The sequence below is a fragment of the Chenopodium quinoa genome, unplaced genomic scaffold (genome assembly GCF_001683475.1).
Source record: "Chenopodium quinoa cultivar QQ74 unplaced genomic scaffold, ASM168347v1, whole genome shotgun sequence".
In the NCBI taxonomy this organism is placed as follows: domain Eukaryota; kingdom Viridiplantae; phylum Streptophyta; class Magnoliopsida; order Caryophyllales; family Amaranthaceae; genus Chenopodium; species Chenopodium quinoa.
Window position 1 is genome coordinate 2,792,312 of NW_018743206.1, and position 25,200 is coordinate 2,817,511.

General features: G+C 44.5%; 1 protein-coding gene across 1 annotated transcript; it reads left to right on the forward strand.

Annotated features, from left to right (window-relative positions):
- Positions 1-22,152: 22,152 nt before the first annotated feature.
- Positions 22,153-24,021, forward strand: LOC110734100. The gene is made up of 3 exons (XM_021914159.1): positions 22,153-22,664; positions 22,758-23,233; positions 23,339-24,021. Exons 1-3 carry the CDS (start codon positions 22,153-22,155, stop codon positions 24,019-24,021), a joined length of 1,671 nt encoding a protein of 556 aa, XP_021769851.1.
- Positions 24,022-25,200: the final 1,179 nt, after the last annotated feature.

Genomic DNA, 25,200 nt, shown 5'->3' on the forward strand with positions numbered 1-25,200 from the left:
CAGAGGTCTCAAAGACGGGTCTACCTTCAAATTTGATTTGGTTCGAAAAAGGGTGGAGACTCTTCAAGAGGCCTTGATTGAAGCAGAAGCCTATATACAGGCGACTGATCTTTGTACGATAAAACAGTCGGACGGGAAAAGGTTCGACAAAAGAGAAGGACGACAGAAACAGTCGTCAAACAAAGATGAGAAAAGAAAAGAGGTCTGGGCGGCTGATTCCTCTAAACAGCCGGCCCAGAAAAAGAAAAAAGAATTCAAACCATACTCCCCAAAGTATGCGTTTAACAAGGATAACCAGTTTATCCTAAAAGAAATCAAGGGACGGATCTCAATTGAGAAGCCGGTCCCCATGAAGGGTTCTGCAAACAACTGGAACCAAGATAAATTATGTGCTTATCATGATGATGTTGGTCATCACACCAATGACTGCATCAGTCTCATGCGGTACCTAGACCGCCTGGCTGAGCAAGGTGATCTTGACACTTATGTCAAGAAATCTACGGGGAACACTTCCTCAAAAAAGCAGTCGGCCAAAAAGAATCAGCAGGCCGACAACTCTGATACAGATGATGCAGTCGTCTACACCATTGCAGGCGGCTTCTCAGGAGGCGGCCCCACTATTAGGGGCAACAAAGACAATATCAGGCGGTTAGATATAAATTCCGTTCACCAAGAACGGTCGTCCAAATATTCATTTCCTGAGATTGTCATCACTGAAGAAGATCTAGGAGGGGTAAGGGGGCCGCATGACGACCCTCTCGTTATTGAATTTAAAGTGGCCAACCAGAGAGTTGGCCGAATCCTCATAGATACCGGAAGCTCCTAAGATCTCATCAGTAGCAAATGTCTGTCGAAACTAAAATATCAGACTGATTGCATACATCCAACCTCCCACCCTTTAGTAGGGTTTAGAGGAGGAGTCGTCCACCCACTGGGACGAGTAGATTTACCCATCCGCCTGGGCGAAAAAGGGGAAGGACGACACATGGTAGTCCGGTTCCTGGTAGTAGAGGAACTCTCGGCGTACAACATGATTCTGGGTCGACCTACCCTGAATAATTCCAAGGCTGTTATAATCCCATCTCTTATGTTGCTCAAGTTTGAGAGGGATAATGGAACAGTCGGCTCCCTAAGGGGAGATCAGAGGATGGCCCGAGAGTGCTATCTCTCGGATGTCAAGCCCACTGTTATGGCTACTGGGTCAAGCGGTGAAAAAACAGACCTTGACAAGGAGAGTGCGCCTCTTCAAGAAGCAAGCGGCAAAAAGAGAAAGGCATCCCAGACAGGGGCCGCAAGAAAAGCAAGAAAATAGCAATCATTGGCAGAGGAGCGGCCGGATGAGTTTCGCCCACAGCCGGCTGGTGAGCATGCGGACCTGATCTTAGACGACTCACGTCCTGACCGAACAGTCAAAGTTGGGACGACTGCTCTGAGAAACCTTGGTGACGACTTTCACAACCTATTGAAAGAATACAAGGACATCTTTGCATTCGAAGTCCATGAAATGCCAGGCATTAGTCCTGATCTGGCGGTACATAAACTGGTCGTGGATCCGAAAAAGAAGCCGGTACGGCAAAAGAAGCGGAACCATGGCGAAGAAAGAAGTCAGGCGGCAGCCGCCGAAGTTAAAAAATTACTTGATGTAGGGTTCATTCGGCAATGTTACTTCCCAGGCTGGGTTGCAAATGTGGTGCTTGTTAAAAAGCCGAATGGCACCTGGCGAATGTGTGTAGATTACACAGACTTAAACAAGGCGTGCCCCAAAGACAGTTACCCTCTGCCTAAAATTGATGACCTGGTCGACTCAACAGCCGGCCATGCTTTGATGAGTTTTATGGACGCCTATTCTGGTTTCCATCAAATTCCTTTATGGAAGAAAGATCAGGAGAAGACGGCCTTCGTCACTGATCAGGGGTTATACTGTTACACGGTCATGCCGTTTGGTCTTAAGAATGCCCCGGCTACCTTCCAACGAATGATAAACACTGTGTTCTTTGATCAGATTGGGAGAAACGTCGAGGCATACATTGATGATATGATTGTCAAGACTAAACTTCAGAAAGATCATCTGTCGGACCTCCGAGAAACTTTCGCCACACTCAGGCGGCACCATGTCATGCTCAATCCCAAGAAATGTGTATTTGGAGTTGAGTCTGGGAAATTTCTCGGATTCCTTATCAATTAGAGAGGAATAGAGGCAAACCCTGAGAAGGTGAAGGCGGTCATTGACATGCAGTCGCCTCGTACCATCCGAGAGGTACAGAAGTTAACAGGGTGTCTGGCGGCCTTGGGAAGATTTCTAAGCCGATCAGGCGACAAGTGCCTATACTTTTTCCAGGCAATTAAGAAAAAGGCAAGGTTTGAATGGGGGCCGGATGCTGAGGCCGCCTTCCAGAAATTAAAAGTTCACTTGCATTCCTTGCCGAGGCTGGTCAGCCCTTTGCCCAAAGAGGTTCTCTACATGTACCTGGCCGTCTCTGGTCATGCGTTAAGCGCTGTTCTCCTTGCTGAAAGGGACGACTGTCAGCTCCCGGTCTACTTTGTCAGTTACGTACTGAAAAATGCCGAGTTAAGGTATCCCCTAGTGGAGAAATTTGGTCTTGCACTCTTCATGGCTGTTAAAAAATTGAAGCCCTACTTTTTGGCACATGCAGTCGTCGTGTATACAGACCAACCTATCAAGCGGCCACTGACCATCATGGAGTCGTCAGGCCGAATGATCAAATGGGCCATAGAAATACAGAGCCTCGAAGTTACATTCGAGCCTAGAAAAGCGGTGAAGGGGCAAGCCTTTGCTGATTTTATTGTAGAGATGACTCGTCCTCCTGACTCTCAAGTTCCAGACCAAGTCTGGAAGGTATATGTGGACGGAAGCTCTACTTCAAATGGTTGTGGAGCAGACGTCATATGTCAGTCGCCAGAGGGCGACAGGTACGAGTATGCTCTACGCTTCAGTTTTCAGGCTTCAAACAAATGAGGCAGAATATGAAGCTTTACTAGCCGGGATCCGCATGTGCAAGGCGGCAGGGGCAAGAAAAATAGACGCCTGTTCTGATTCACAATTGATAGTGAGTCAGTACAATGGCGAATACGAAGCAACCCATCCGGCCATGATCAAGTATTTACAGGCGGTCCGACAAGCAGTCGGCTCCCTTGAGGATTTCCATCTGATCCAAGTGCCGAGATCAGAAAACAACCAGGCGGATGCACTGTCAAAATTAGCATCATCTGTCTCCTCTGATACTCCTCAAATTGTTTTTTGGGAAGTAATGGAGAAGAGAAGCATCGAGGAAAACCCTATTGGAATCCTAGACAGAAGCTCAACCTAGATGGATTCAATCAGGGCATATCTGACAAACGGTACACTGCCGGATGATACTCAACAGGCGGCAGCACTGAATAAACGAGCCACCTGTTTTGAAATGATAAAGGGAGAACTTCACAAAAAGGGGTACCTTCAACCCTTCTTAAAGTGTGTTACTCCAGAAAAGGGACGAGAGATACTAGATGATCTTCACTCTGGTTACTGTGCTTCTCATATAGGTGGTAGGATGTTTGCTCAAAGGGCAAGGCGGCAGGGCTACTTTTGGCCTACTTTGGAAGCAGATGCAATGGAGATGGTGAAAAAATGTGACAAGTGCCAAAGGTTTGGCAAACTAATTCACCGTCCGGCTACTGACCTCACTACCATTCACAGCCCACTACCGTTTGCTAAGTGGGGCATGGACATTCTGGGTCCATATACGCCTGCTACAGGCGGCAGGAGGTACATACTTGTTGCCGTTGACTACTTCACTAAATGGGTAGAGGCGGAGGCAGTAAAGGGAATCAAGACGAAAGATGTAATTTCATTCATTTGGAAAAATGTCATCACTCGGTTCGGGGTTCCCATGTCTATGGTTTTTGATAATGGTCCCCAATTTGAGACGCCTGTTCTCAAAAGCTGGTTGGGTTACCAAGGAATTACAAACTACTTTGCATCTGTCGGCCGTCCACAAGCAAACGGTCAGGTAGAAGCCTTTAATAAAATCATCTCAGACGGTCTCAAGAAAAAGATTGAACGAGCAGGCGGCCTATGGGCGGATGAACTACCACATGTTCTCTGGGCCATTAGGACGACAAAAAGAGGGGCGACTGGAGAAACTCCATTCCTCCTAACTTACGGTGCGGAAGCTGTTCTTCCAATAGAACACTACGAGCCGACTCTTCGAGTAATGCTATATGACGAAGAGGCAAACTGGGAAGCCATGCGCCTGGCATTAGACTCACTTCCTGAAAAGAGGGGCAATGCTGTTTTGCGCCATGAAATCTATCGCCTGAGAATGACTAGATCATACAACAAAAAAGTACACAGGCGTCCACTCAAAGTAGGGGACTTTGTACTTAGAAAAATGGAAGCAGTTGGTAGGGCTAATGAGTCTGGCAAACTAACTCCCAACTGGGAAGGACCCTACCGAATCTATGAGGAAGTGAGGGACGGTACCTACCGTCTGGAAACACCAGACGGACAACCGTTGCCTCGAACTTGGAATGTAGATAATCTTAAGAAATATTTCTTTTGAATGATGTAAAGTAAAGAGCTACTTAATAAAAGTTTGCACTTACTATTCAATTTTGTACTACTAGGGGCATGCCGTCTGTACCTTTACAGTCGGCTACTCTCCATTGAGTTTTTCACTCTATCTTCAGAGGGGCATGCCGTCTGTACCTTTACAGTCGGCTACTCTCCATTGAGTTTTTCACTCTATCTTCAGAGGGGCATGCCGTCTGTACCTTTACAGTCGGCTACTCTCCATTGAGTATTTCACTCACAATAGGGGCATGTCGTCTGGGCATATAGTCGGCTACTCTCCATAAGAAGATGGCCGACTGGTTCCAAACACATAGCCACCCCCCTAATACTTAGCTAAAAAGATTAGGGCCTGGCCGACCCTGTGCCTAACAGGCGGCTACCCTCCTTTTACTTAGCACCTACGTTCACCAAGAACTTACCAAGGCCACAGGCCGAATGATCAGACCAAGCGCCAAGCCAACTGATCAAATCTACAAAACTAATACGACCTGTCCCAACATCATAGCAGGCGTCCGACGACATCCCTCCGGATGAAATTCGTCGCAGAGAGCAGCTCCCTTTTGGGTGGAACATTGTTCTATAAACTAATTACACGGCACCTATGCGACTGTCCCCAAGGGCAACCACGTAGCCGTTTTTGAGACAAGGATAACTCTATCACTAACCAAACCAGTGGTAGCAGTTGACATCTGAGTCAGATGACCGCCTGTATTACTTGGGATAAATGCAGGGGGTACCTATTGAGTTAATAGCCAACAAACATTGGCGAATCAAGGGGTCTAGCCGGCCTACGCCGCCTGGTACCTCTACTTCTTAAGCAAAAGTGACGGCGACTGAGTAACTCCAACGTTAACTCATAGTCACTCCCTCAAATTTGGTATGGAACCTAAAAGGTTTGAGTAGACCACCTGTTTTTTGGCTAACAGGGGCACTCAAACCCCTATTCCTACTAGGTAACCTATTGAGTTAATAGCCCACAAACATTGGCAAATCAAGGGGATCAGCCGGCATCCGCCGCCTGGTACCTCTACTACTCAATCTAGATTGTGACGAAGACTAAGTAACTCCTATGTTAACTTAATAGTCACTCAACTTAGTTAAGGCCTAAAAGGTATGAGTCGTCCGCCTGTTTTTAACAAACAGGGGCTCTCAACCACTACTCTTGCTAGGTTAACAAATTATGAGTTAAAAGCCAACAAACATTGGCAATAAAGGGAAACAACCGGTACCCGCCGCTTGTTATCTCTACTACTCAGTTCCTTGGCGACTAGGTAACACTCATGTTTACTTGGTCAAACCACTTTCCTAGGTTAAATTACAAATGACAGGACCGCCTGCTTAAAAAGGATCCAGTCTTTAAAATAGTTCGAATACCGATTGGATAAATGGCCGACTGATCGTCTATCCTGGAAACAGACAACCAGTCGTCCAGGGGCATAGGCGGCGTGACTAACTACCGTACCTGTCTGCAACTATCGGCCATGCAAAACAGTCGGTCTAGTGAACAATTGGATATTAGATATGGAATACTTAGACAAATTTGAAGCAAAACAAAAATTCATTAAAAATAAGCCGGTCATTAAAGACCAGCAAAATATTCAAAGCCCCGGCCCCTGGCCGGGTAAATACAAAGCAAACGGCACGCAGGCCGTGGAAAGAATACATAAAGCTTAAGAAGGGGGCAGTTCAGTATTAGCAGCTGCCGCCTGGTCAGCACTCTTCTTGCTGGACTCGGCTTCAGCTGCATCCTTTTTTGATGCCTTACCCCCAAGCGGCATAAGCGCCACTACCGGCTCCTCCTCCTCCTCCAACGCTTCCCCCAACGCCTCTTCTTCAGCAGCCGCCAGGATCTCTTGATTATATGCATCCGAACACTGGCGGTACGTTCTTTCCCAAGAGGCAAAGTCGGCACTGGGGAAGAGGCGGCCCCAGGTCATGCGCTGGATTTGAGTGGAGTCTTCCATCATCTCCCGGACCAGCTCTTTCTTCTCTTGCTCGGCCTTTTCCGAGAGCTCTTGGGTAAGACTCTTCTCCTGGGTCACCAGGCGTTCCTTTACGCTGGCCAAGGATTTCTCCATGGCTTCGTAAGAGTACATTTTCAAGCGAAGAGGTTTCAGCTCGGCCTTGAGATTTGTGATGGTCGCCTCCAGCTCGTCATTCTTCTTCTGGGCCGCCTCTAACTGAGCCCGAACAGCGGCGGTAGCCTGCGCCTGATAATAAAGAATATCAATGGTCAGTACTTCATTTTGGGCAATTTGAAACATTGCCTTATCACAGTCAGAGGCGGCCATAGCTTTTGCAGCCTTTACCTCTTTGTTCTTCCGATCAAGCGGCTTGCGAAGGCCGTTAAATCGGAGCAGGGCCTAAGTACAAAAAAAAAAACAGGCGTCAGTTTCCAAACAAAAAAGAAAACAGGCGTCCAGAAATTCAAATACTCAAAAATATGCTAAGTATACCTCAGCAAGGACCCCTGCAATCCCGTCAAGGTCAAGGGTGCCGACACCCCTGACCGCCTCCCTTTCAGCTGGAGGAACTGCCCTGATCATAGACTTTGCCATCTTTACCAAGTCAGGCTCCTGGGGGCCGGCTGCATCAAGCATAAACAAACGGATTAGACTTAGTAACAAAGGGAGCAAGTCTAAAATTTACAAGGACAACTTCATACCCTCTAGGCGGCCCAGTTGGAGTTTTAGAAGAAGTGGCCGGCTGTTTCTCAGCCGCCACCTGTTTCCTGGCAGAACCAGGAGAGCTCCCAACAGTCGTCTTCCGGGCCTTGGGGTCCGGCTGTTGGGAAGATGAAGCTCTTGGAGCACCCGTCTAAAAAAGGAGAAAAAAGTCAGTATATGCATAAACACTCCAAAAAGAGGGTGAAAGGTTCGGAGCTCACCAAGGGTGCCCCCTTCTTGGGGAGTCGGTTGAAGCTTGTTGCATAATAGAGGCCCGCAACATGGTCGCCGCAGTCTTGGAGGCGGTGATTTTGCTCATGGCGTCAGCTGCAAAAACAAATAGCAAAGTTAATAAAAGATAAACAACAAATGTATGGAACAACAGAGTATTCGACAGGCCGACTACCTCTTGAGCACCGACTGCTGAGGCCGCAGGCGGCCAAAAAGTACTCGTCATAGAGCCACTTGAAGCTCGGGACGCAGTGCAGGGGTACTTGCTCTCGTACCCCTGAAGTAGAGTCGACCCTCGACTCTACTTTAAAGAGTCCTTTATCAAGGATCTCTTTCTTAGCCTTGGGGGGAACAGGCGGCATGCTACGGCCGCCTGCAAGAAGGGGCGGATTCCTGTTCCACCTATTGAAGCGCTTGTTCTGCTCAATGTCAGAACTCTCAATGATGAGGAAGGTGCTCCGCCAGTCCTTCCACTTGTTTGCTTTACCTCTTGTCATGAGGTAGCCCCTGTGGCTTGTCAATTAATACCAGCCGGTACCGCCTGTCTTAGGGGTCCGGCTGAGATAGTTCATATGGGCGAAAGCCTCGAAGCTCGGCTCCAACCCGTGCAGTTCGCACCCGGCCACATAGCTGAGTACGTTGACCCAGGAGTTTGGGGCTAACTGCCATAACCCCAACTCATACCCATCCAAAATCCGCTGAACAGCCGGATGTAATGGGAAGCGAAGCCCTGCCTTGATGGCCGCCTCGTAGCAGCCAAAGCAGGCGCTTTCATAACTGGAACCAGCCGGCCAGACGACTGTGTCTTCTGGATCCGGCACAAACACTAGAAAGTCGGGGCCCATGGTGTGGTTTGCAATAAAGCTCTCCACTTTCTCTTGCATGGCTGTGATTCGGCCCCGAGGTACCGTGCAGTAGTAGGGGGTATTTAGCTCTCGGTAAGAGGCGGATGGTTCCGCCCAATTGTCCCCCTTCTCAACTGCGTGAGAAAGTCTCGCCTCTTGGAGGCGGCTGTTTTTCTATTCTGTACCCAAAGAAGCATGGCCAAAAGAGCTTGACTCGGAATCGTCCTCCGACGAGTCTGAAGAGGACGACTCCTCCCCTCTCCCGGAGGGGCCCGCCTCCTCTCTTTGAAAAGGAGCAGATTTGTTAACCGTTAAATGGGAAGGGGTCACTGTGACTCCCCCCACAGAATTGCCGGCATCCAGGCCGCCTTGTTTCACTTCCACATCTGGTGCCTGGTCAGATGTTTCACTAAGCGGCACCCTGTGGGAGGAGCCGTCTGAATTTGAGATCCTAGCTGTCTTTTTCGTTCTGGCCATCCTGCTCTGCATAGACACAGATACAGTCGGACTTTGTATAAAGGGCAAAGATGGGTCCGGAAAAGGGCAGGCGGCACTCCTAGTCCTAGATTCAGCCGTCCCCGGTGACCGGCTGATCACTAACCTAGGTCGTGTCGTGTGCTTCCGTGGTGCCATTTCAGAAAATAAAAAGAAAATTAAGAGTAAGAGAATTGAGTTACCTGAACGAGTGACGGTTGATGAAGTTCTGGAAATCCTGTGCAGTCGGCTTGTCAGAACAGGAGGTAGGCAGGAAAGGTCCAAAATGTCAGAGCAAGTTCAAGGGTCCGAATGTTCTCAAAAAGTTCTCAAAGTGTGAAAATGACTCAAGACAACTCTCCCTTATATAGGCAAAGTGAGAAGGCGAAGGGTCACTTTCAGAATTCAAAATTTGGGCGGGAAAATCTCTCGTCCTTTCGCCGACTGACACCTGTAGCAGGCCGTCGCCTGTTACAGTGCGACACCTGTCACAGATAACACGTGACCAATCACGTGCCACCTGTGAGGGGCAAATGATTAGGGGATTTTGCTCCCACCAATCGAAATGCGCCACGTGGACCAATCAGATCCTGCCAAGTGTCCCCCAATTGGAACAGCCAGGGCTTCCCACGTGGCACGCGCTTATTCGTCCACCTTGGACCTGTTATGTCAAGACATGTGGCATACTCCATGCCTAATGGAGAAACCGGCCACCCAGGCCCAACTTCCAAGGGAAGCCCAATCGGCCCTAGGTTTACCTAAACCTAGGATGGGCACGTTTCCCAAGGTTATAAATACCACCCTTAATCCTCATTAAGGGGGATAACAGAAAAGAGAACAGAAACATTACGGAAAAAACACATTAATTACACACAGTAATAACCGGCTGATCTCGCTAACAAAGCAGATTACCTACATTAAACACTCTCACCTAGAGAGACCAAATCACTTTAATTTCCGCATTAATTACTCCTTAATCAGGTACTAACTTGACCGTTGGAGGCGGAGCTCATAGGAGTCTCCGTTATTTTGCAGGTACAGGCGTCCGGTTCCAGTCTCGGAATTGTAACTCTCCCGCAGGACATCAGAAAACCCCGAAACAGATACCACTGTAGGAGTGTTTAGGTACTATAAAGCGGAAAATTATGAATCGTACTCAATCAAGCACCTAATCCCAAGATCGCATGCATAACACACAAGAAACATAATAATACCTTTAAAGCGTGAATTCCATGTAACAATTCGACTAGCAAATCAGGGAGAAAAAAGAGCCCCAAGCGTTGCTCCTCTACTTAGTCCACGTGATTCGAACGAGCCGTCCATCAATACTAGATTGGTCGAGTGATTGAGGAAAACCGCGATCACCACCTTTCTTTGATTAAGCCGACCACCACAAACCACCACTACCACGAACCACCACGCTGGCGTCGATGGAGGAGAGAGTGTTGTGAGAGAGAGGATAGTTTGAGAGGGTTAGGTCTCGTGTTTTCTAATTAGGGTTTAATCAAACTGATCATTTGAATTGCTTACTTCATGCAAACCCTAGGCACCAAGTCTATTTATAATCATATTATAATTAGACTAGGTTAGGAAGCCCAAAACCCTCAACCTTACTCCATATGCCCGGCCACTATAGGGGATGAGGCCCGTCATGGGCCTCGTCCTCTCACGCTCTATCTAGGTCCTTTGTGTGACCTAATAGGATCCGTCTAATTGGGATTTGGGCTATTTTACTAGCCCAAAGATCGTTAGTACCTCTAGCTGTGATAAAACGACGATCTAAATGTCTGAACTTAATTATCTCCATAATTTGATCCATTTATATATCTAGTAATTGCACATAATGAAGACATAAATCCTTCACTATTAAGGGTCAGTCGGCCAAAAAATCTCCTCGAGTTGTGAAGAGGAAGTCAGTCAGAGATAGGCAGCCTATTTCACATCCAAAGGAGAAGACTACGCCTGCCATTGATTAGACTAAGATCCTTCTGCCCCATACATGCACAAGGAAGGTCATCAGTTCCATTCAGCCGAGTGGCAGCAAGAAAACCTTTATCGATGCTCGATATTTTATCTAGCGAAATCGGAATCAGCAACTGTTTGAGTCACCTTCTACGTCAAACTTTTCAGACAGTTTAAAAAATACATCCGCAAGGAATACCCATTCCTTGTATGAGAGCCACATAGGCGGTAAGTCCGTCTATTCTGGCCCTTAAATGATTGGGAATGTGCCGTATGTGCCCCAAATGGAATACAAGCAATACTCCCCTAACTTCATGCAGCCGACCCTCTTTGGAGGACAAGCGACATATAATATCTAACCTCTGGACTGGCAGCTCTGTCTGCTTAAACTTGGTGAACAAACTTTTGGGTTCACCAAGGAGATAGCCGAGGCGGTATAATCGACCAAGGTTAAGAATGTGTTGGTTGGTGTCTACATGGTACCTCCAACCCGGAGGACCACCTCATGGCCTACTCCAACCTTATGCACATACAGGGGTTAGAGGATACTATGTGGTGTCGATGCTTCCCGACTACCTTGAAGGGCACAACCCATCAATGGTTTGGCAACCTGATAGCCTGGTGCATTGATAGCTTCAGGAGGCTCGCCTTCCTGTTTGCCTCCAACTTCTCAATGAACATCCCATGCTAATAAAACAAGTCTTGACTTAAGCACCATAAGGCAGGGAGAAAGAGAAGGACTTCGCTCCTATGTTAGGCGGTTCAATCTGGTAAGAATCCATATTCAAATGCTGTCTAACGAGGTAGCCTTTACAGACTTCTTTAAGGGTCTGAATGATTTCAACCTTTAAGTTCGACCTCGTTCGAAAGAGGGTCTTCACCCTCCAAGAGGCGTTGATAGAGGCGGAGAGCTTTATTAAAGCTACCAACCTCTACTCGTCTAGCCATTAGCAGACTCCAAGAAGTGTAACAAACAAAAAGAGAGTCGGTCTACTCAGCCGGCTTAGAAAGCTAAAGAGAGTAAAAAGAGAAAAGAAGTCTGGGCGGTTTATGAGCCTGATCAGCCATCCAAAAAAAGAAAGAATTTAAACCGTACGTCCTGAGGTACAAGTTTAATAAATACTGCCACTCCATTCTCATGGAGATAAAGGACTTGCTGACCATTGAGATGCCGAATACAATGAAGAGTTCTGTCCAGTCACAAAACAAGAATAAATATTGTCACTTCTATGAGGAAGTCGACCATGACACCAACGACTGCTATAGCCTCAAGCGGACGTTCGACCGTATGGCTGACTAGGGGGTGCTGAAATCCTACGTCTTGAAGTCCAAAGCGACTACCAAGATAGATCTGGGACTGTCGTCTAAGACTGCCCAACCTAGAAGTAGTTCGGACACCGACAAGGATTCGGTCTACATCATAGCAAGCGGATTCGCCAGTGGTGGTTGGACCAGTTGGGGCACCAAGAATTATCTAAATAAGATGATCCACTCAGTATATGATGAACACGCATCCACCAGTGGTACCTTCCCAGAAGTCCTCATCACTAAGAAGGATCGGGGCAAAGTCTGCCGACTACATGACAACCCGGTCGTCATTGAATGTAAGGTCGCCAACCAGCTGGTTAGTCGGATCCTTATTGACACTAGTAGCTCCTCTGACCTCATCAGCTACAAGTGTCTATCCAACCAGAGCTATAAGCTGGACAACCTGCGCGACTTCTCCCGTCCACTAATTGGCTTTGGGGGAGGGGTCGTGCACCCTGTCGGACAAATTGATCTACCCATCCGGCTGCGGCAAATGGGAAAAGGGCGACATATGATCATCTGATTTTTGGTGTTTAAAGAGATGACCGCCTATAACATCATTCTAGGCCGACCCACTCTGAATGATTGCAAGGTCGTCATCATCCCATCTCTCATGCTGCTCAAGTATAAAAAGGATGATGGCTTTGTTGGCTCCTTCAACGGTTATCAGATGACGGCAAGGGAGTGTTACCTCTCAGATGTCAAACTAACGGCTACTGCACCAAGTTAGCTAAAGGAGCCAATAGACCTTGACGATGTCAAGGACTCTAACCCAGCCCCCTAGTAGCTGGAAAGAAAAGAAAAGTTGATCAGCCGATGGAGGTGAAGAAAGAGAAGAAGTAGCAATCACCGACCGAGGAACGATTAGATGAGCTCTGTCCCTAGCCGACAGGTGAGCACATTGATATTTCACTGGACGACAGTTGTCAAGAGTGAACTGTTAAGGTGGGGACGACTGCCTTTGAAAGGTTGGGTGTAGACTTGCACCTCCTACTGAAATAACTCAAAGACATTTTTGCCTTTGAAGTGGAAGAGATGCCAGGAATAAGCTCGGATCTTACTGTTCATAACTCACCGTGGATCCTAAACAGAAGCTCATATAGTAAAAGAAAAAGAAATCACGGTGAGGTAAGAAGTCAGGCGGCAGCTGCCGAGGTCAAAAAGCTGTTAGACGCTGGGTTCATTCTGTTTTGGGTGTTTTTGTCCCTCGGGAGAGTTACAACTTGAAGACTGGTTGAACGCGGCCTATACCTGCAAAACAACGGAGACTCCGAATGGTTGGAGCTCCACCTCCGACGATCAAGTTAGTACTTGAGCGAGAATAGGAAAAGGTGCGGAAATTGAATTGAGATCTTCTCGGATTTTGAGATTAGGTGTTCTCTGTTGTAAGATAATGTAGGGTAGGTGTAATAAATGATTGAATGTGTCCCAAAAATGGGTGATATCTCCCTATTTATAGGTCATTGGCGTTTCTTGGGAATTAGCCCCTGAAGGCCGCAATTCTAGGAGGAATCTGAGGCTGACACATGTCCGCTGGCTATTGGCCTACATGTCCCTGCCTGGGTTGGACACGTAGCCCTATCTTATTGGTCCACATGAATAGGGTATTTTTACCCAAAACACATTTGGCCATGTAACTTCCTTGATTGGGTCGCAAATGTTGTGCTTGTAAAGAAGCCGAATGGAACCTGGTGCATGTGTGTAGATTACACTAACTTGAACAAGGCATGTCCAAAGGACAGTTACCCGCTTCTAAAGATCAATAGCTTGGTCGACTCTACAGCCGGGCATACCTTGAATAGTTTTATGGATGCGTACTCAGGCTTCCACCAGATACCCTGTGGAAAATAGATCAAGAGAAGACGACCTTTGTAATCGATCAGGGGTTTTTCTGTTACACGGTGATACCATTTGGCTTGAAGAATGCGCCCGCTACTTTCCAACGGATGATTAGTCTTTATTAATCAGATTGGGAGGAATGTAGGGGCGTATATTGATGACGTGATAGTCAAATCCAAGCTATAGATGGATCACCTTGGTGATCTCCGAGAAACCTTTACCACACACAGGCGGCATAAGTTCATGTTAAATCCCAAGAAATGTTTCTTTGGTGTGGAGTCTGGGAAGTTTCTTAGATTCTTGATTGATCAAAGGGGGATAGAGGCTAACCCTCAAAAGATACATGCGGTAACTGACATGATGTCACCCCGCATTGTCAAAGAAGTTCAGAAGCTCACTGGTTGCCTAGCTGCGTTGAGGAGATTCCTTAGTCAGTTAGGTGACAAATGCCTTTACTTCTTCCAAGCAATCATAAAGAAAGCTAGATTTGAATGGGGGAATGATGCTGTGGCGGCCTTTCAAAAATTGAAAGAACATTTGCACTCCTTGTCAAGGCTTGTTAGCCCTCTGCCCAAGGAGACGCTTTACATGTATTTAATTGTCTCAGATCATGCCCTCAGTGTCGTTCTCCTTGATGAGACAGATGACATCCAGCTCCCGATCAATTTCATTAGCCATGTTCTCAAAAATGTTGAACTACGGTACCCTATGGTTGAAAATTTTGGCCTTGTCCTTTACATGGATATAAAGAAATTGAAACCTTACTTCTTGGCACATCCGATTGTGATCTACACAGACCAACCCCTCAAGCAGCCAATGACAACCTTGGAGTCATCCGACAGAATGCTCAAATGGGCTATTGAAATGCAAAGTCTCGAAATCACCTACGAACCAAGAAAGACAGTGAAGGGTCAGGCGTTTGCCGACTTCATTGTTGAAATGACAATGCCGGTTGCTCCAGATAACCTTGATCAGGTTTAGAAAGTGTATGTAGATGAGAGCTCTACTATAAACGATTGTGGTGTAGGTATAATCTGTCAGTCTCTAGAAGGAAATAAATTTGAATATGCACTACGGTTCAAGTTCCATACCTCAAACAATGAGGAAGATATGAAGCCTTGCTAGCCAGCATCCGCATGTGCAAGGCGACAGGGGCAACAAAAATTGACGCCTTCTATGACTCTCAGTTGGTCGTTAGCCAATAGCATGGTGAATATGAAGCCACCCATTCGACAATGATCAAATACCTTCAGGAGGTCAAAGCTGAGGCTGGGACACTTGAAGAATTCCATCTAAGTTAAGTGCCCAGGTCTGAAAACAATCAAGGGGATGCTCTGTTGAAATTAGTATCCTTTGCCTCCTATGATATGCCTTGGTTAGCCTTTTGGGAGGTTATAGAAAATGAAGTACATATGAAGAAGATCCCATTGGAGTACTTGACCGAAACTCTACCTGGATGGATGGCATGCGGGCGTATTTGGCAGAAGACACGTGCTGCAAACTTTGAGATGAGAAACGGAGAACTCTTTTAAGCAGTTTTAAAGGTAGTTCCTACTAAACTATCTCTCGCTCTCAGCCCCTATAGGGATGGCACACATCAAGTACAATTTTGAGCCCGTTAAGTTGGTCACAAGCTCCCGGCTGTCAGCCCCACCAGAGTAAGTCGGTACAAGGCTCCCGGCTACTAGGCCGACTAGGGTGAGTCGGTCATAGGCCCCCGACATCCAGCCCGACTAGAGTAAGTTGGTTACAGGCTCCCGGCTGCCAGCCTAACCAGAGTAAGTCGGCCACAAGCTGACCACTAAAATTAGGGTTATCATACACTATAAATACCCTCACATATGCCACATAAAGTGGGTGGATCTATCTCTTTCTCTCTAAGCATATTAAGCTTTATACTCTCCTAAAAGGCAAGCACTTACTTAGCCATCGGAGGGGGTTCCTCGAAACCACCCCAAGGGCAGTTTACGTTCTTTCTCTTGTAGGTCCTCAATAAGGTGCTGACGAAGTCACCGCGGTCCAGCCCGATACCCTAACAGGCAGCCCGAGACTCCAATAGTGCATTCCGTGGTTCGGATATTCCCATCGGAGTACACCAGAAACAATTGGCGCTAGAAGGAGGGGCGAACCAACTGACCTTGAAGCACTAGCCGATTGAGTTTTAAGGGCAAGCAAGGGAGAGAGCGACTGATAAGCTTAAATCGCCGCTAATTGAAGTGGTGGTCGAAAATAGATCATAAATTTCAACCGCGTATTCACCCAGATCTAGCCGTATCTCCCAGATCTAGCTCAAAAACATAATCTCACAACCAAAAAAGTGGATAAACTAATTTGCAAGACAAAGAGCAAGCAGCTCACGAGCCTTGCGCTTCCTTCAAAGTTCCTCAGCTTCTATAAGTATGAAGAACACCGCTCCATTTTTGCCATTCGAACTTCGAGCTATTTTGCATTTTGGTGCCAAAGTCCAACTTTGATGAAACAGGCAACATTATTCATCCTTACATATATTATCTCTAGGTACTCTTTGTTTGTGCATAAATTTGAGCATGAAGCAGGTTGCATTAATCTTATGAGAAGTGTGGGAAATAGGTAGAAACCGTGATAGATTTGAAATCTAATCCTGCATATCCGTGAAATTATATGATTAAGAATCATAAACTCTGGAATAGTATGAATGACTTCAATGTTGGACCTATTAGTTTTGCATCCTCTTTGCATTGAGCTTGTGGTATGATTCTTTGCTATGAAGCATGGACAAATAGTCCATGGCAAAATTATAATTAAGCAGATTAGAGCTATGCATTCAAAACAGCACAAAAGGGATACGCATGCTAGGTGTTTGATAAAATGCCCAAGAGACATTTTCAGAGTTGGGTGTTAAAAATTAATACTATGCATGAGTCTTCTGAGCAGCCTAGGAAATTAATCAGACCATGACAAAAACTAAAAGCATATTGCCGTAGCTAGAGTTGATATGAAATAGACCGTTATACTTAACTGGAGTCTTTAAAATCGACATTAATTCCATGACTCGGACATCCTGCTTATTTCATCTCTCATTTGGTTCCTACGCTCAAAATTTGTGGACATATATATATTTTGTACGTTGCTGTTCACCTTCAATAATGATAAATAGGATTAAATACTTCATGTGTATGCTAAAATGGTCTTGCGCAAAAGAGAAATAGTGGAATGATATAATAAAAAAGCAAAGCCCACAATCAAGTGCACGGGACCAGCTATGTCTAGAGTTTGCATCTTCTTTGAGAAGTATGAAAAGAAAAATTATTCTTACAGAATATTGTACAAAAGCAATAAAGTATCAAGTGCACCTGCTACGAAGAATGAGAACTACAAAGCAGTGGAGGTACCCACGATTGCAATTTGACAGAGAGATGGCTCGTTCTTTGACTTGTGCCGCTACATATGCTCAAAAGTCAGTGTGCAACAGCACATCCCTCACTTTTTATTGATTATATAGCAACAAGCAAGTTCCGTGATGGGTATATTCGAGCGATGAAAGCAGCTACAAAGATTGTGATATCATAATTCACGACGAAAAGGGAGCAAGACATGACCTGTTCTTGCAGAAATAGGTTGGTAAAAAGCAGAGAGTGTACAGATTAGCTAATAGGAAATGATTCGTAGGCTAAGAGCCCCATATACAGCTTGCTAATGAGAGATCTCATAACATGGTAAATTATGACTTACAGCAAGTTTAATCCCAAGAACTCAGTCTCCAGTAAAAGAAGTCTTGTTCCGGCAGAGATTGAAGACCTGATTGAGTCTACAGCAAACATAAATGGAGCCTCTGATGAAGCTGTCTAGCTACCATATAGTTAGTGGTAGGCACACAACAATTTCGAGGATAAAAAGTTCAACTGAGCTGAAGCTCATTACAGGCAACTTTGGCATCTTCTTCTGCCCACATTCTCAGTCAAAATAAATATTTCAAAGCATTTTTCGGGGAGAGTGGTTAACATTACTACTAATAATCTAAGCATCCTTGAATTCACAATGGTTGCAAGTTTTGGAAAAGGTTGATGACAATCCCTTAGAAAAACCATCTTACATGTTATGGTCTGAAGTGGTTCATCAAGAAGCATTCAAGTTGTGGTCCTTATGCTCAAGTTATGTATAAATAATAACTAGCACTTGGAGAAATTGGAAGCGCACAGAGCCAGCCCAATATATTTCTAGACTCACTCCCACAATTCAATAAATGGATAAGGGACAATAAGTTCGAAGTCAAATTCTTCTATACAACAAATTTTGTTAGTTTTAGAATATTTCAGATGAGCAATAAAGAAGAACTACAACAACTAGCTCAGGTAATAATAGCATTGATGAATGACTTGCAAATTTGAAAGCTCGGCAGCTAGGATTATTATAGTGCAATTACTGGGTTTAGAGTAGCGCATACTATATGTCCTGGCCTTGATCGACGACGGTTCATGACACCCGCTGGCAAAAATCTAAAAGCTCAGTCAGAACTCATGAAAAAGCTCCACGCATAGAACAACAGTCTAGCTGGAGTGTAGGTTCATGACATCCCTTAGCAATTGGAGTACTAGTCTAGCTGAAGTGTCGGCTTAGGAAGTCTGTCCATTTTAGACAACAATGAGAAATAAAAATAAATATTTGATGATGAAGCTGGCATAGTGAACAGTACAAGAAATTTTATCGTCACTTTTTTAGCAGGCGAAGCTCCAAGTTCAGCGTAACGTCACGTGCTGACTTATTTGCCTAAGTCCCCTTGCACGCGGTCCACTAGTCGACAACACCCGTTAGTCTCCTAATTAGGACTCCCCTTGTTTTGCTAGACTAAGTGTGCTACGAATTTGGCTAAGTAAGATAAGAAAGACGCTCACAAAAGATTTTAAAGGAAAGCTTTGATTACTTGAGAGAATTTTACAATTGTGTTGGCTAAAATGTACAAATAAATGGGATGACCTATTTATAGGCATCCAAGCTCTACCCTAAGTTTCTAGGGAATTCCTAACCTCCTCAAATGGAGGGTTCAAGATCTACTAGACTCCACTAATCTCTAGAACGTTCCCACCTCCAAAGGAACATACATACAAGGAGGTTTCTACATCCTTCCCTAGCTAGAATGTCTAAGACCACCCTAATCTTATGTACATACATAGAAGACCCTAGACACTTCTACTATGTACAAGATGACCCTTGAATATTCTAGAGACATTCCCTCTAGAATACTCTACAAAAAGAACACTTTAGAGAAGCCCAGAACCTTCTAGAAGCATCTCACGTTTTCCGAACTGCTCACTGCCCAAACTCATACTTCGGACCTCCGTTTGGAAAACTGGCACCTCCATGGTCTTCCTTGGCCCAAAATATGGCGGATCCCAAAATTTGAGCCTATTTAGAGCCCATTATCTTGTCCAAATGGCCCATTATTGTGTTACTGTCAAGTGGATATTCACTAGTAATACAAGGCACCTTCAATATAAAGCTCTTTAGGGGGGAAGTGCTTAGCTGAGCACCACGGCAGGCCCCCTAGCCTCGATTGTTGCCTTGCTGCCTAGTGACCCTCTTGACGCCCATCCTTGGTGTGGGAGATGACCCGTGAAAGTAAGGCGTCTAACAACAGTCACTGTAGTAGCATCTGTCAGCAAGAAGGCAAGCTCCAAATGAGCACACTAAAGCTGGTGGATAACCAACAGTTTTAGAGGAGAATGGACAGATCAGTTGCTTTTTATCTGATCGTAATCAAGTTCCCACTTAGTTGTTACGAGTTCTGGCAAATAAGGTTGATAAAGAGTCTTACAAATAAAGCCTTACAATCTTACATTTTGCGATCAGTAAGATATCAAGAAAGAAAAGAGCTGCTATAAGATTCAAAAAGTATTCACCTACAACATGGCAAGATCAACTGAAAGCGATCTTGAAGAGCAGCATACAGAAGCAGCTGCAGTAGCAAAATGTGACTAACAAGGCTTGCAGATCCTGTTTCTTACAGCCGAAATTCCTTAGTAAAAGTTGCTTGCCAGATGTGATACTTACTGCATCCAATCAGATTAGAGAAAATTTCCACTACCAAGACTAATGATGATGATAATTCCACAAATTATGGGGTCCCTCAAATTCTGATCAGCTCTAAGTTTAAGATTTTGTTACCTCTTTCAATAGCTATTTCTGCAGAAAAAAGAGTGTATTTGTGTCGGATAAAATATCAAAGCGATACTTGTTCCCCTAGGATGTCATGATCGTGAAGATGAAGAAGATTAAGAGCAAGAAGTCCAGCTTTGCAGCATTTTAAGGGAGATTAACCTAAACCGTGTCTAAGCATTGTTTACGAGGGGATCAGAATGCAAGAGCTCCACGGAATATTAGTTTAACTGGAGTCTCTGCTAAGATATTTTCTGAAGAAAATGTAATCAGACTGATCTTCAATAGCAATGTGATTCGGAGCGCAACCTGAACAAGCTTCGCCAAAATCAGCAATTTATGAGCGATATATAGTTCAGAGACAGGAACAAATAAATAAAATAAATAAGAGGTCTCGAGAAGAACAGCAGCTCAATTGATCAGAAATTCCTCAATGAAGCATATAAGAATTTATAGAGAAGATATAAAAACGAAAGCATCTTTGGCACCACAGGAAATTTTGAAATAATGATCAACAGTGATAAGTCTACAGCTCCTCAAAAATGAGTATCATACATTTAACACAAAGGAGAAGCAATCTGAAGCTAACAAAGTGGGAGAAAATCAGAATTTTTGGTAGGAAGTTTAAAATTTTCCAGGGAACCAACCAGGTTTTTGGCAAGAAAATCAGAATTTTTAGCAACGCAACAAGAATTTTTTTTGAAGAAAAATCAATACTACCAAAGAATTTACGCGGTAGCACTCAGTTTTTCCAATAGGAAAATAAGAGTTTCAGCAGGGTAGTTAGTTTCTCAGGAGACAATTCAAGATTTTTGCAAAGCAGTAAGGTTTCTCAACAAGAGAAATCAGATTTTTCACCAAGTCAGTCAAGGTTTCAGCAAGAAAATCGAAGATTCCAGTGGAAATCAGAACTTTTTAGCAAGCAGGATAATCAGACGTTTCAAAAATCAACAAGATTTTCAAGAAGAAAAAGCTATATCCTCGCAAATTTCAGCAGAAGGAATCAGCATTTCCAACAGAGAAATAAGAATTTTAGCGAGGTTGTAAGCTTCTCAGAAGAGGATTTGAAATTTTTGCAAGGAAACAATGTTGCTCTACATGAAGATCTAGATCTTTCAGCAAGTCAGCCAGATTTTTTCAGAAGAAATTGGTATTTTTTCAACGAGCAGGATATTCCGATGATTTAGCAAGAAAGTAAAATTCTCATCAAAGCAGTTAAGATTTTTTAGTAGAAAAATAAAAATCTCAGCATAGTAACTTGGTGTCTGTTGGGCCCGTATTATCACATGACCCATTGTACTTAGGGCACCAAGACAAGATCAATGAATCAGTGAGAATACGCAAAACGGCCTGATTGGAATAAACAAGGAAAGCAGCGTTAAGCATATCAATCAAATAGATACTTGCCAAAGATACACCTACAGAGCAGGAAACAAGATAAATCAAGAAGATCTTATACATTTCAAAGATATTCTGAATATATTTGTAAACCCTAGAGATCCCTAGATATAAATAAGAAGAATAAGACATTTTAACACTCATGTACGTTCGCATATACTTAAATATAAACAATTTGCTCTACTTTTATCTACGGAATTGCATCCCTACTGAACAAGGAGGCCTATCCTTACCCAGTATTGTATCTCTAAACTCATCTTTCCTATATAATTGAATATTTACTGCTTACTTATTGATTACTTATTGATTTATCATCGCTCTTAGTTATTTCGTATGTTGTTGGTAGAATGATTGTTATTACCCCTCAAATCTATCAAATTCTTAGATGCCCTTATTGAGATTTGCCTAAACAATTTGACGCCCATCGTGGGGCTGATAATCAATTAACCTACCAATTCGCCAAAAAACCAAGACAAACACCATGACTGGGCAACCAATACCCTTTAATATTGCCGAAATTAATGAAGGAATGAACGCATTCCGCCAAACTTTAGACCAGCAGAGAAGCCAAATTGAAACACTGCTGGCTCAAAAAGTTTAAACTGAAGCCAAACTCACCAGCCTTACCAAACAAAATGAAGCCCTTCGCATCCAAATACAATCAGTTTCATCTAAAACCGTTAACACCAGAAAAAGCACTGAAAGTATGGCCATGTAGCTCGACATGTCCGGAACCTTTCACACCCCTAACGGGGAAAAAGGATCTAACAACAGGGAAGCAACCCTGGATCTAGAATTTTTGGATGCAGGAACCCCCAAGAAGGACAATGAGGAAGGAGCCGAAGAGGGAAAAGTAGAGAAGATGGTCAAGGAATACCTCAAGACAATCGAGGCCAAAATCGCCAAAATTCCTGGAATGCCGAAACCCATGGAAGAAGAGGCAGCAGATGGCTATATAGAATCTCCATTCTCAGAAGAGATCGCCATGGTAGAGGTGCCAAAGAGGTTTAACACGCCCAATATGACCATGTATGATGGAACAACGGACCCTGATGAGCATGTATCCCTTTACAAGCAGAAGATGATGACAAGCTCAATCCCTAGAGACATCAGAGAGGCTATCATGTGCAAAGGCTTTGGAGCCACGCTATCAGGTCCAGCTCTAACTTGGTTCATTAATTTAGATAATGGGACAATTCGATCTTTTGCAGGAATGGTGAACCTATTCAAGGTCCAGTTTGCTAGCAGCAGAAAAATCGAAAAGCAGTCTTCAGATTTGTACCGCGTTGTGTAGAGACATGGTGAATCCTTGAGAGATTATCTTAACAGGTTCAACAGGGAAAAGATTGGAATACATAAGTGTGATGCTCCCACAACAATCGAAGCATTCAGAAGAGGATTGCTAGACCATAGGGAGCTCTACAAGGAGTTGACCAAATATCCCTGTACAACCTTTGAAGATGTGCAAGCCAAAGCTATGGCTCAAGTCAGATTTGAGGAAGATGCGTATGCAAGAAAGACTCCCGAGCCAGATCGCCAGTCAAGAAGGAACAACAATTTTCCTAGAAGGGATCCTCGATTCAAGCCGTATCAGCGTTCCCGCTTTGATGAAGGATCAGTCAATGCTGTCGAAGAAGGATTTTCTGATTGGAGGGTAGACCCTAAACTCCCACCTAAGTTACATGAGTATTGCTTCAATGTTAACCCTGCAGGAGTAATTAGGACCCTAAATAAGATGGGAGATACTGTGCAATGGCCCAGGAAGAGTGACAGGCCTGGAGAGAAGAAAGATTCGTCCAGATGGTGTGATTTTCATTGAGATATCGGTCACACTACTGATGAATGTGTCGCGCTCAGAAAGAAAGTTACATACCTGCTAAAAAAGGGCTACCTCAAAGAACTCCTGTCAGATAGATCTAAAGCTTCAGGGAAGGAAAGAGAATCTAAGCAAGGAGGTCCTCCACCTCCGCCTCCAATTGTAAAAACCATCTGTTTCATATCAGGAGGATCGGAAGTATGTGGTTTAACATACTCAGCAGCAAAGTGGCATGCAAAGGAGAGTAACAAGGATCAACCTGACAAGAGGGAGAAGTCCAAGATAGACATTCCCATCATGTTTGAAGAAAGCGATGTAGTAGAAGGCCATCATGACGGCCTAGTGATTTCACTCCCAGTTGGAAACTGCATGATCAAGCGAATCCTAGTTGACAATGGAAGCTCTGCAAACATCATCATGCTTGACACTCTGAAACATATGAACATAGACGAAAAGAACATTGTCAACCAGTCAACAATGTTAGTGGGATTCAGTGGGGAAACCAAGAAGACAAGTGGAGAGATTCCATTGGCCACGTACGCAAAAGGAATCAACCTACAGGTCAAGTTCCTAGTGATTGGCACTCTATCTTCGTACAATATGATATTAGGCAGACCCTGGATACATGAGATGAAGGCCATCCCCTCTACATACCATCAAGTCATTAAGTTTCCTACTAGGTGGGGTATTCAAGAAATCAGAGGAAATCCTAAGGAAGCCAAGGAATGTTACAAGATCGCACTAAAAGCAACATCTGCAGAAAAGAGTTCAGCATAGCAATCAGAAGGTCAACTGGGCCAAGAAAAGTTAAGCATAGCAGAAGAACAAGAAGCTACATAAGTCCAGTTGAACCCCAAACATCCAGACCAAAAGGTCAGAATAGGATCAGAATTGAAGTCAGAACTCAGGCAACAAATATATTACTTTTTAGAAGAGGAAAAAGATGTATTTTCTTGGACCCATGAAGACATGAAAGACATCTCTCCAGACGTAATTACTCACAAGCTGAATGTAGATCCACTACATATACCAGTAAAGCAGAAGAGAAGGAAATTTGCGCCAGAAAGGAACAAGATTATTAACGAAGAAATCCAAAACCTATTGAAGACTGGAAAGATCAGAGAAGTAAAGTACCCGGAATGGCTTGCTAACGTAGTAGTAGTCAGGAAGAAGAACGGAAAATGGCGCATCTGTATAGACTTCACACATATCAACAAGGCATGCCCAAAGGATCCGTTCCCTCTACCTCATATTGATGCCATGGTAGACGCCACAGCAGGGCACGAGCTACTATCCTTCATGGACGCGTACAGTGGTTACAATCAAATCCTCATGCACAAGGATGACCAAGAGAAAACCGCTTTCATTACTAGTCAATGAATATACTGCTACAAAGTAATGCCTTTTGGATTGAAGAATGCCGGAGCAACTTATCAAAGGTTGGTGAACAAGATGTTTGAAGAGCAAATAGGAAATACAATAGAGGTCTACATAGACGACATGGTAGTAAAGTCCAAAAAGGAAGAAGATCACGTCAGAGACCTTAGAGAAGCATTTGCCATCCTGAAACATTACAACATGAAGTTGAACCCCACAAAATGGACATTTAGAGTACAGTCAGGAAAGTTCCTAGGATACATGGTTACGCAAAGAAGAATAGAAGCCAGCCCAGACCAAGTCAAAGCCATCCTAGACCTAGAGTGACCAAGGTCGAAGAAGGACGTACAAAGCTTAACAGGGAAAATCGCAGCATTGAATAGGTTCATTTCAAAATCTTCAGACAAGAACAGAGTCTTTTACGAAGTATTGAAGAAGAATAAGGAATTCAAGTGGGAGCAGGAGCACGACAAAGCATTTCAGAAGCTGAAAGAATACTTGGCCAACCCATTGATTATCTCTAAGCCTAAGGAAGGAGAGCCACTCCAGTTGTACCTCGTAGTGTCTGAAGGGACGGTC

Excerpts from the sequence above, each read along its gene's own strand:
- LOC110734100 (XM_021914159.1), top strand. The coding sequence starts at position 22,153 with ATGTCCGGAACCTTTCACACCCCTAACGGGGAAAAAGGATCTAACAAC. Across the intron at positions 22,665-22,757 it reads GTGAACCTATTCAAGGTCCA|GTTCAACAGGGAAAAGATTG; the intron begins GTTTGCTAGCAG and ends TTATCTTAACAG. Across the intron at positions 23,234-23,338 it reads GAAAGATTCGTCCAGATGGT|ATAGATCTAAAGCTTCAGGG; the intron begins GTGATTTTCATT and ends AACTCCTGTCAG.